Genomic DNA, 10,578 nt, shown 5'->3' with positions numbered 1-10,578 from the left:
TTTATATTGCATCCTTGCCAGCATGTGGTACTGTCAGGTTTTTGGACTTTGGCCACTCTAATATGTACAAAACTGGGCCTCACTTCTAATGTAATGTATAATCAATGACATATGATGTTGAACATTTGAAGTCTCAGACTCAACTGTTTTTCCCCTCAACGCTGTCAAATACACCACCTCCATTTGTTTTTTTCAGTGCTGGGAACCAAACCCATGGAACGTGACAGGCAAACTCTCTTCTATGGGGCCAGAGCCCCTGCACTCTGTTTTCATAAAGCATAGTGCTTTGTATTAATCCAATAAAATGCAGTGAAGCCGGGGTTGGGGATTTAGCTCAGTGGTAGAGTGCTTGCCTAGCAAGCGCAAGGCCCTGGGTTTGGTCCTCAGCTCTGGAAAAAAAAAAATGCAGTGAAGCCAAGCATCCTTTTGGCCAGATGCTCTGTGAAAAAAATAAAAAAGACCTTGTCTATATTGTTCTGCATATTATTTCCCAAACCAGTATAGTGCTTTTTTCTTAGTAATTCACCAACTGCTTTCTGAGTATAGTGGGTTGAATGGTGGTCTCCCAAAACACATGCCAAATCCTAAACCCCAGAACATGTGAGTATTATTTTTAGGGAAGAGGGTTCTGATGGACGTAAGTGGAGGGAACATCTTGGGATGTTCATCTGAGATCCTCCAGTTGGACCAGTCTAATAGATGTCAACAGACGGGCAGAAGGGAAAGGCAGGTTGACACAGACAGAAGAGGAAGAAGCCATGTTACTCCAGAGACAGGGACTGTAATGAGCTGTCCACTCATCAAGAAGTGCTCACAGCCACCAGAAACTGGAAGAGGCAAAGAGAGAACTCTGCTCAAGAGCCTCAGTGTGAGCATGGATCAGCTGACTTCTGATTTCAGACATCTGGCCTCCATGCCCAATCTAATCTGGACATTTATAGGAACAGAATCATACAATGTGTTTGTCTTTTAGGTCTAGCCATCTAAACAACATACTAACGTCTTTTAGGTTCTAAGTGCATGGTATAGATTTATTGGGTAGCCGAGCCTCCCACACATGTATTTTTTTAAGTTTAGTATGTGTGAGTCACTTTAAACTCCATCGTTGCTTGGGCATGTCTACAGGAGAATACTTCATAGGGTGGATGAGCCTTTGAATCTGGTCTTCTGTTTGGGGCATCTGAGTATACCAAGTGCCATGCCTGGGGCACAGAGTGTCATGCAGAAGCCACAAATCCAATGAACAGCATTTGCCCGGACAGTGAGAAACCCTGATAAAGCTCAAATAAGCCAGGGCCCAACCTTCCTCCAGTTCCTACCCACAGGAGCAGCCTTGGAAATGCTCGTGCATGGTCAAATTGTGTTTTGAAATATATTTAGTATTTATTTGTCCGGCAGAGGCTTCAGACTAGAGTGCTGCAATAGACATTTTACGTGGTGGAAACACGAGGGTCACCTAAGACCAGTTTTCACCAAGTAGTAGGTCCTGTTTATCAGGAAGCAGTTAGCATCCTCAGCCTCCTCCCCTAGCCATGCTAGTGGTACCTACCATCACAGCTAACCTGGAGAGCATCCACTGATGCTAAGAACTGGTGGCTAATTCTTCTCATCCCGAAAAGCACTTCCATATACCTGGTAGGCTCTAGGGTCATATTCCATCACCTTCTTTCTTCTGTCTTACTACCATGACTCCTCCCTAGTTGTTCTCCTGACCGCTATAAACCTACTCAACATTGTTACAGGATTAAAAAGAAAAAGCAACACAAAGCATTTTTCAAATCTCTCTTCCCTGCTGGCCTGCATTGCACTGGTGTCTCTCCACCTCGATTCTGCAGTATTTTCTTAATTGCTCTCCCTCCAACCATTCCTGAGATTCCCCACTCTAGCTGTACCCTTGATATAAAGGTATCGGTTAGACACGGAGGTCGGGTCGCATTTTTAAGAATGCTCTATAAATAGAAGTATTCAGCCGCGCCGCGCCACTTGCTCCGTCTATCGCTTCATTCTGCGGCATTGTTCTGAGCTTCGCCTCTACTGTAAATACATGTCCACTGCTCAGGTTTTTGTTTTCTCTTGGTAGCGTTCAATTGTATGGCGACACCACATTTTACTCACCTTCTGGTGGAAGTTGAGCTCTTTCCAGCTTGGGACTATGCTTCAAAAACACATGCAGTGAACATTCATCGGCAAACCTTTGTGTGGCATATGGTCTCATTTGTCTGGAGTAAATGTCTAGGGTGGTGTGGCTGGATCACGCGATGAAAGTATACCTAATGTCTTTAGAAACTGCCAGACTTTTCCAGAGTGGCTGCGCATTTGGATTTTCTCAGTGTCTAAGAAGAGCTCGAGAATGCTTTATCCCTGCTACTGCCTGATGTGCCTGCTTCCATTCGCCTTAGCCATTCCAAGTGGATGCGTGCTGGTACGCCTCATTTGTTCAGCCCGGTAGTTCTGGCCTCCTAGCAACTCCCCCTACACGCCCCACTGTCCCTGACACCAAGCCTTTGCAACCTGGACACCTCTTTCCCTTCACTCATCTGTAGTTGAAGTTTTTTCCAGTCCTGTCCAGCCCCACAGACCCCACAGCCATTTATAAAATAATCACTCAGAAGCTTATATTAATAATAATTACTGTTTGGCCATTAGCTCAGGCCTACCACTGACTAGCTCTTACATTTAAACTAATCCATAATTTTTATTTATGTTTAGCCACGTGGCTTGGTACCTTTTTTCAGTTCTGCCCTTACATCGTGCTTTCTCTGTGTTTGACTGGTGACTCCTGACTCGGCCTTCCTGTTCCCAAGATTCTCTTCTCTGCTTATCCCACCTATACTATACTTCCTGCCTGGCTACTGGCCAATCAGTGTATTTATCAACCAAATCAGAGCAACACATTCACAGCATACAGAGTGAGATCCACAGCACTCATCTGAATTAAGCCATTTCCCTTAATACTCAGCCCTTGGGTCTTTGGACCCAAGTGTCTTTCTGCATGTACTGTTGGGGTTAGCTTTCTGCTACTGTAACAAAATACCTGAGATAAACAACTTACACAAAGGGAATATTTATTCTGACTTGCAGTTTTGAAAGTTTGAAATCTATAAACCCTGTTGTTTTGGCTTTATGGTGAGTGAGGCAGCATATGCTGGTAGAGGAAGCTGCTCACCTCTTGATGGCCAGGAAGCAAAGAGAAAGGGGAAAAATACAATGGAAGGACCTAACTTCCTCTCACTAGGTCCCACAGCCTAAGGTTCCATCAGCTACCAATAGGACCCCTGTAGCACGAATCTTAAAAGATCTTATTAATAAAAACAAACCTGTAGCCAGGTATTGGGGTGAATGCTGGAAAATCAGAGAAGCAGAATAAGCCACAGCCACCTCACCTTGCCAGTTCCTCAGCTGATCCTGTTTCCTCAGACTGGAAGCCCCTGAGTCCTCATCCAGAATGAATCTCAGCTGAACTGTTGCTCCAAAGCCTAAAAAGCTTAACCAGCTTAGTTCCTGGTTTTCACGCCTTATATACCTTTCTGTTTTCTGCCATCACTTCCTAGGATTAAAGGCGTGAGTCACCATGCCTGGCTGTTTCCAGTGTGGCTTTGAACTCACAGAGATCCAGATGGATCTCTGCCTCCAGAAGGCTAGGATTAAAGGTGTGTGTGCCACCATTTTCTGGCCTCTATATCTGTCTAGTGGCTGTTCTATTCTCTGACCCCAGATAAATTTATTAGGGTGCACGATATATTGGGAAACACAATATCACCACAGACCCCACCTAGAGGGTGCACCCTCAGAGCTCTGTGGATAACTTTTTGCTGAAGGAGTTTTTGTTTGTTTGTTTCTGTTGTATGTTTGGTGAGACTGTATGCAGCTCTTTTCCTTCCTACTCAAGGCCAAGCCGACACCAGGTTGTCCTAAGTAGCAGTTGCAGGGACAGAGCTCTACCCTGTGAGTTTGTTAAGGGAAGTAAACAATTGTCCTAATTCCAAACATCCTTTGAGCATAGAAAGGAAAATAGAAATGAAGTCAAAGGGACTTGTAAGCTTCAAGGAAATGAAGTTTGGTCCAAGTGAGGGTTACCCAATCTCTCCTGATGTTATGATTTTAAGGCTTACGGTCTGTGAGCCTTCTCAGTTATTTTGAGTGAGCTAGACTGTCATTTGTGTCTGATGTTTTATTGACCTTGGTGAGGAAGGGGCAGAGTTGGGGTGTATTTAGGCAGCTCCCGGAAATTCTTAGTAGTCGATAGTATTTGCCACCTCCCTAGATAATAGCTGGATGTGGTTTTACAGGTTCCCAGGAGGGAGGGGGGGGACATGAAAAGAGTGGGTCTCCAGGAGAGTCGTTCTGGTACTAAGAGATGGTTAAGAGGCTGTGTTTCAAAGTCCCTTGGAAATCACAGTGATGGGATTCAGAGCGATTGTCCCTGAGGCTTTACAGCCTGGGGATTTGGCCTGCTGTGCACCATGGCCTCTGCTGAGTTCTAACCCAGGCACAGTGCCTCCTGTGGGGATGCAGCTCCAGATTAACCTGCCACTTGAAACGTGGAAAAGAAGCCCCAGAATGTGGAAATTCCTGGCAATCAGTTGGCTAATCCGAATAATTTTGAAATAGTCCTTCCTAAGAGTTCCATTCCAAAGCAAGATGACCCCACCCATCAGAAGCTAAATGAGGCCGTGGTAACATGGATACTATTGCCATAGTTACAATGAGGAGGTTCATGACTAAAGCCATTGACACACGGACCTGTGCAGGAGACTCTTGTGCCAGAAAGAGGTCCTGAGCTCCCACACTGACACAGGTCTGAAGGGGAGGGAGGGAGGGAGGGAGGGAGGGAGGGAGGGGGGAGAGAGGGAGGGAGACACCTCAGGTGGACGGAACGGAGAGAGGAAGGGAGGAAAGAAAGAGGAAATGAAGGGGAGGAAGGAGGAAGAAAGGAAAGGAAAGGGACAGAGAGAGGCCCACTTCCAGTGGTACAGTCTCTACCAACCCTCAGACCACGAGTTGCGTTGCAAAGGTTGGACGTGGGCAGCCATACTGCTGTTGTCTCTTCTTTCAAAGATCATGGGATGGCCACATAAAGCTCTTTGACCCAAAAAATGAGTCTGTGGTTAACAGCCTCATTCATTCAGTTTTAGAGAGCATGAACAACAAATCTTGGTTTCTAGCGTCTACTTAGAAAGAAAAAAAAAAAAAAAGATTGTGCGGGAGCTCAGCAGTTCAGTGCACTGGCTGCTCCTGCGGAGGACCCGGGTTCTATTCCCAGCACCCACAGGGCAGCTCACAACCGTCAGTAACTCTAGTTCCAGGGAATCTCATGCCCTTTTCTGAACTTTGCAGTCACCAAGCACATAGTACAGATATATACATGTAAGCAAAACACTCATGTACATAGAATAAATATATCCAAAACAAAAAAAAATATTTTAAAACGATGAGGGAAATGTCTTCATTCAATTTCCTCATGGAGGAAAAAAAAAAATCTTTGCACAAATTCCAGGTTGACTTCTCATTGCTATCAGTCTCAAAATGCCCATACTATTTATTTTATAGCTTTCTAAGTGATATTTAATTCTATCTGGCATCTTCCCTACATCTACCAGGAGTGACAATAGCTTTTTTAAAAAATGCAGCAGGGTGGTGGTGGTGCACACCTTTAATCCCAGCACTTGTGAGGCAGAGCCAGGTGGATCTCTGTGAGTTCGAGCCCAGCCTGGTCTACAGAGTGAAATCCAGGACAGGCACCAAAGCTACACAGAGAAACCCTGTCTCAAAAAACAAACAAACAAACAAAAAATGCTTAGTGAAATGTTCTATAAGAACAGTTACTTCTGTGGTTAAATCTTAAAACTGTCTGATTGTTTAGAAGACAGTTACAGTGAAGGCATTTAAAGGTTACATGATCGTTGTCTGACTTGAGTATGAGGACCACGTTGGTCCAGACCACTCCTGGGCTGGAGGAAGCCTCCAACAGTAGTCTACAGCATGGATCCTGAAGACTCACTGTTTGGCTGACAGTGGCACCTGACATATACACACACATGGTACTCAAGTGTTTAAGTATAAGACTGAGGGGCTGACACGCTGATAAAGTGCTTGCTGTACATATACCAAGAGCCCAGTCGGGATCAGCGGTGCCCTATAAAACATCCCCAGTGAGTGTGGGGCAGAGAGAAGGGAGGGGACTCCAGGCAGCAGACTGGGAACAGCAGATAACAGATCAGTTTAGAGGTGTGTTTATCATCCTTATTGGGTTATATTTATCTCGGCCCTTTGGTTTTACAGTTGGTGATGTACATTGGTCAGGTGGCCAAGGACATCCTGAAGTGGCCCCGGCCCTCGTCCCCTCCCGTTGTGAAACTCGAGAAGAGAGTGGTTGCAGAATACGGAATGCCCTCGACCCACGCCATGGCAGCCACTGCTATATCCTTCACCCTCCTCATCTCTACCATGGATAGGTACCAGGTAAGGTGGGGCCCATTCCCGTTCCTCCAGCACTCACCTCTGATTGTAGAATGAGGAGGAGAGGAGGCAGCATTCAGAATTTCTCTCCGAGCTGCTTTGAGGGACATCGAGATTTATGAGGTAAAAATGAAGGGTGTCTGAAAGCTGCAGGGATGTTGATCATTTCTTCACAAAGGGACCGTCTAATTTAGCACCCAAATCAGATTATGCCTCTGAGTGAGGACGGGCCCCGGAATGGGGAGCATAGTGCGAGCTGTCTGACATCATCTCCCCATGAACTGTTTACTTGAACTGTTGCCTAGACAGACTCGCAACAGACACAAAGCATTTACGATCCTCATAAATGATCCTCCAGGGCAGAGATGATCCCACCAAATCCCTCTGCCAGACTCTCCTGGCCTGGGGCAGAAGAGAGTCGGGTACCCCAAATTACCTTCCAAGGATGACTCTGCCCCTGGTTAGGGACCAGTTGTTAGAAATGATGCCCTTTTTTTTTAGAACCATATAAATGACAGGAGATTAATAAATGTTGAAACTAGAAGAATTTCATTTAATATCTGCTCAGATGATAATTATAGTAAGAACTTTTCAAAGTTATGTGATTGCTGCGAGGAAGATTTTTTTTTTCTGTTATTGGAGACATGTCACTTTAACTTAGAGTTTAATTTCATAAGTTGTACTCACTAGCTGTTGGAAGTTTTAGATCTCATCGAATCTGGTGGTCTTATAGTAAATGGTAACAGTGGGTCACCCTGCTCTGTACCCCAGAGATCTCCAGCTGTTCCATATTCCAAGGTTCTTCATTCAGCTGGCATGGTTGGAAGAGGTCAGGACTGGATCAGATCTCAGCTCTAATCTTCTTCCCAACCACATGGGCATAGATCTGTTTCCTCGATGGGACAAAGACATTCATAAGGAATGCATCCAACTAGCTGTAACCACTGTGTGGTGACCTGTTCAAATGCCATGCCAGGACCCAAAAGTATCTGGGGTCCCCAGAATTGTCTGAGTTCATGCTGGCTTTTGAACTGGGTTTCACGCATACTCTGCTGCCCAGCAGGACACAGTAGGCCCAGGCCCAGCCCAGTATACAGTGTTCTCGGTACACAGAGAGATCTGTGAGTATGCTGTCATTTAGGACAAAGATCAAGGACAGACCATCATAGTAGCAGTAGTGTGTATGGCCGTGGAGGGTTTTCACATCCTGATAGATGAGAGATACAGGGCAGATGAGAGATTTCATCTTTAACGGCATGCCTGAGTGACCTCAATCCACTGGGGTGCTCCTCCTAAAGTTTACACCACCAAAGTTTACATCAAATAGTCCAAGACTACAATGACCAAACATTCACCTGGCAGGGTATTTTGTGTTGAAACCAAAGTACACTCCTAGTTTCCAACTTGAATGCCATTCTAACCCATCGTGAGGAGAAGCTGGCTTCAGGAAGAGAGCAATCACCTTTTAAAACCTCTCTTCAAAATATTCCCGTTCCCTTTGTTTCCGTAAGTACAAACATAAGTTTGTATTGATGTGGCCTCTGGTCATCACGGCCATCTTGGCTACAAGTCCGAATGCCCTTTTAAAGCTATCCAGTTCAATGTTCTTTCTGGCTTACATGATGTGGTAGTCACCCTAAGGCCTCAAGTGTGATTTCTTTCCTGCTTAGCTGTTCATGATAAATACACTCAGCTACTTGGGTTTATTTACTTGCAAATAGCTCTAAATGTGGATTTACTTATTTGTGCAGTCAAGCTAACATCTGAATGCATAAACTTACTCACTTTAAATACTTTCTGATGCAAATCTGAGACTAAGTCAATGAAAAGTCTTTAAAGAGAAGCTGAGGAGACTTCAGGAGGATCAGATGTTTAAGGCCAGCCTGGACTGCATAGTAAGGTCTTCTCTCAAAATTATATATATATATATATTTTAAAGAGGATGTTTTCAACCAAGTGTTACTGAACTCAGTATTACCTAGGAAAGAACAGAAAATAATGGCTGTGTGACTTTGTATACATTTCTCTGGCTCCTATTGTGAGGGCCAAATGTCATGACTGACAGGAAAGCATCCTGAGGTCAAGTTCAGTGTGGCCATGACTCACCATCATGGCCATCATATCAGGCATCACCATTTGTACAACAGGCCTGACATGGAACCTACTTCCTAGGGTCATGTGGAGACCTAACAACTGGGTAGATCAGTGCCGTGTTGCTACGGAACAGCATGTTAGTTATAAAAGCAGGTACATTGTATGTCTGTGACCTGGTTATAACAGTATTTGTGTTCCTTACGTGACTCAGCCTTAGCCAGACTCCGGCAGCTACTCTTACTGCCCCTGCAGACACCAAATTCAGCAGATGCTAGACAAATGCTGTGACATCTGTATGTCCATTCTTCAGCCTGTTGTTCCTGGGGCTTCTCAGAAGGAGCAGTTATCTGTTGGGACTTCACACTACAGAGTGACAGCCATACACCTTACTTCCTAGACAAGCTGTTTATTTCTCAGGTTCTGATTTAAAACAACCTGGTAGAGACTCTGTGAGGTGCCTACATGTTCAGCGACTTTCCCCAGTTGGTTGTGGGTGGCGTTGGTCCTGCCAGGATGTTTCCAAGACTATCTGGGTCCCCAGGAAACCTCGCTATATTCCGGTTTGCCAGGATACTTGGATGGGAAAGGGGTTGATGACCTTCATTGTTCATAAGATCAGGAGTGCTGATAAAAGAAGTAAACCTTTGAAAGGCTCCAGCCTGCACCTGCCCATGGCTGTCTATAACCACTCCCTGACTCCATTTAAGATGACTTATCTCTGCCAAACATCGGCAAGCCGTGTTAGATGGGAACGTGGAACACCACTGTATCCTTGTCTAAGTACCATTTACAATGTAGCATCAATAAATGTGTCCAAGGTACACCTCTCCCTGTAGGTCCTATTCTCTGTCCTGCCCCAGGCTGCCCTCCTTAGGAAGCCTGAAGTATAAGGAGCATTCTATGTGGCCATAAGGGTTGCTCCTCAGGATGTAGGTGGTAACCCAGATTCAATAAATATTTTTTAAATGGTTAAAGAAATATGTAAAAGAAAAGTTATCCATTACATTCAAACTGCCAACCCCAGTTCTTCTGTATATTACTTACGTGTTTATATGTTGGGAAGCTTTCCCCCAGAACTGTATTTCTAGGCATTTTCTCCTTACCTGGCCTGATTTGAAAATGTTTTCAGATGATTAGATTGCTGGGTGAGGGAAGATAAGATTCAGACTCGCAATCATGTACAATGAATCCCATTCCCAGCTGCTACATCAAAACAGTTAAGTCTAACCTGAGTCCTGGCTACTCAGGAGGGCCAGATGAGAGAATCCCAAGTTCAAGTACAGCCACTGGCGACTTAGAGACTGCCTCACGGCAAAAAAATCAAATAGAAGGGGGCTAGTGGTAGAATGCCTACTTAGCGCTAAATCCAATCCCTAATAAAATCACACACACACACACACACACACACACACACACACACACACACGCACACACACACGCACACGCACAGGAGAGAGAGAGGCATTCATCTGAACATGATCTAGTATCCTTCTTTTCTCTCCTCTTCTGCAGTACCCTTTTGCTCTGGGCCTGACAATGGCTGTGGTGTTCTCTACGTTGGTGTGTCTCAGCAGACTCTACACTGGAATGCACACGGTCCTGGTAAGGCTGTGGGGCAGGCCTCGGGACTGAACAGCACTGGTTTGAGTGTCTCCGTGTGCCTTAAGCTGCTTACTTCAGCTTGGCTCATCGGTGTCTCTCTAGAATCCCCGCTACTCAGGAATTCCGAGCCAGGAGGATCACGAGGTCTACGCAACAGAAGAATGTTATCTCAGAGTAAAAAGTAAAAAGGAGGCTGGAGATTGCAGCATCCTATAGGGCTTGTGAGATGGGGCAACGAAGGGACAAAGAAATGGCAGATGTCCCTAGAGAAAGCTGGGATCCCATGAGCTGTGCTCACCCTGATGGAGGGCACTTACTACACTCAGCACACTTATCACATATCCCACAAGGAGGAGGAATTAGTCTCAGTGGGAGGTCTCTGTAGAGGAACTGTTTCATGGAGTGGGGATGGGCGTCTTCTTG

The 10,578-nt window shown here is 45.3% G+C and overlaps 1 protein-coding gene across 1 annotated transcript in view; it reads left to right on the top strand.

The window, feature by feature from the left end:
* Positions 1–10,578, top strand: part of Sgpp2 (sphingosine-1-phosphate phosphatase 2) — a 110,629-nt gene that overhangs the window by 78,182 nt on the left and 21,869 nt on the right. The window contains exons 4-5 of the mRNA XM_059278509.1: positions 6,283–6,462; positions 10,066–10,155. Coding sequence (XP_059134492.1) covers positions 6,283–6,462; positions 10,066–10,155 — 270 coding nt within the window. The remainder of the gene's footprint in view (positions 1–6,282; positions 6,463–10,065; positions 10,156–10,578) is intronic.

Source organism: Peromyscus eremicus, chromosome 13 (assembly GCF_949786415.1).
Source record: "Peromyscus eremicus chromosome 13, PerEre_H2_v1, whole genome shotgun sequence".
Taxonomy (NCBI): Eukaryota; Metazoa; Chordata; class Mammalia; order Rodentia; family Cricetidae; genus Peromyscus; species Peromyscus eremicus.
This window is presented reverse-complemented; position numbering and strand designations above follow the sequence as displayed.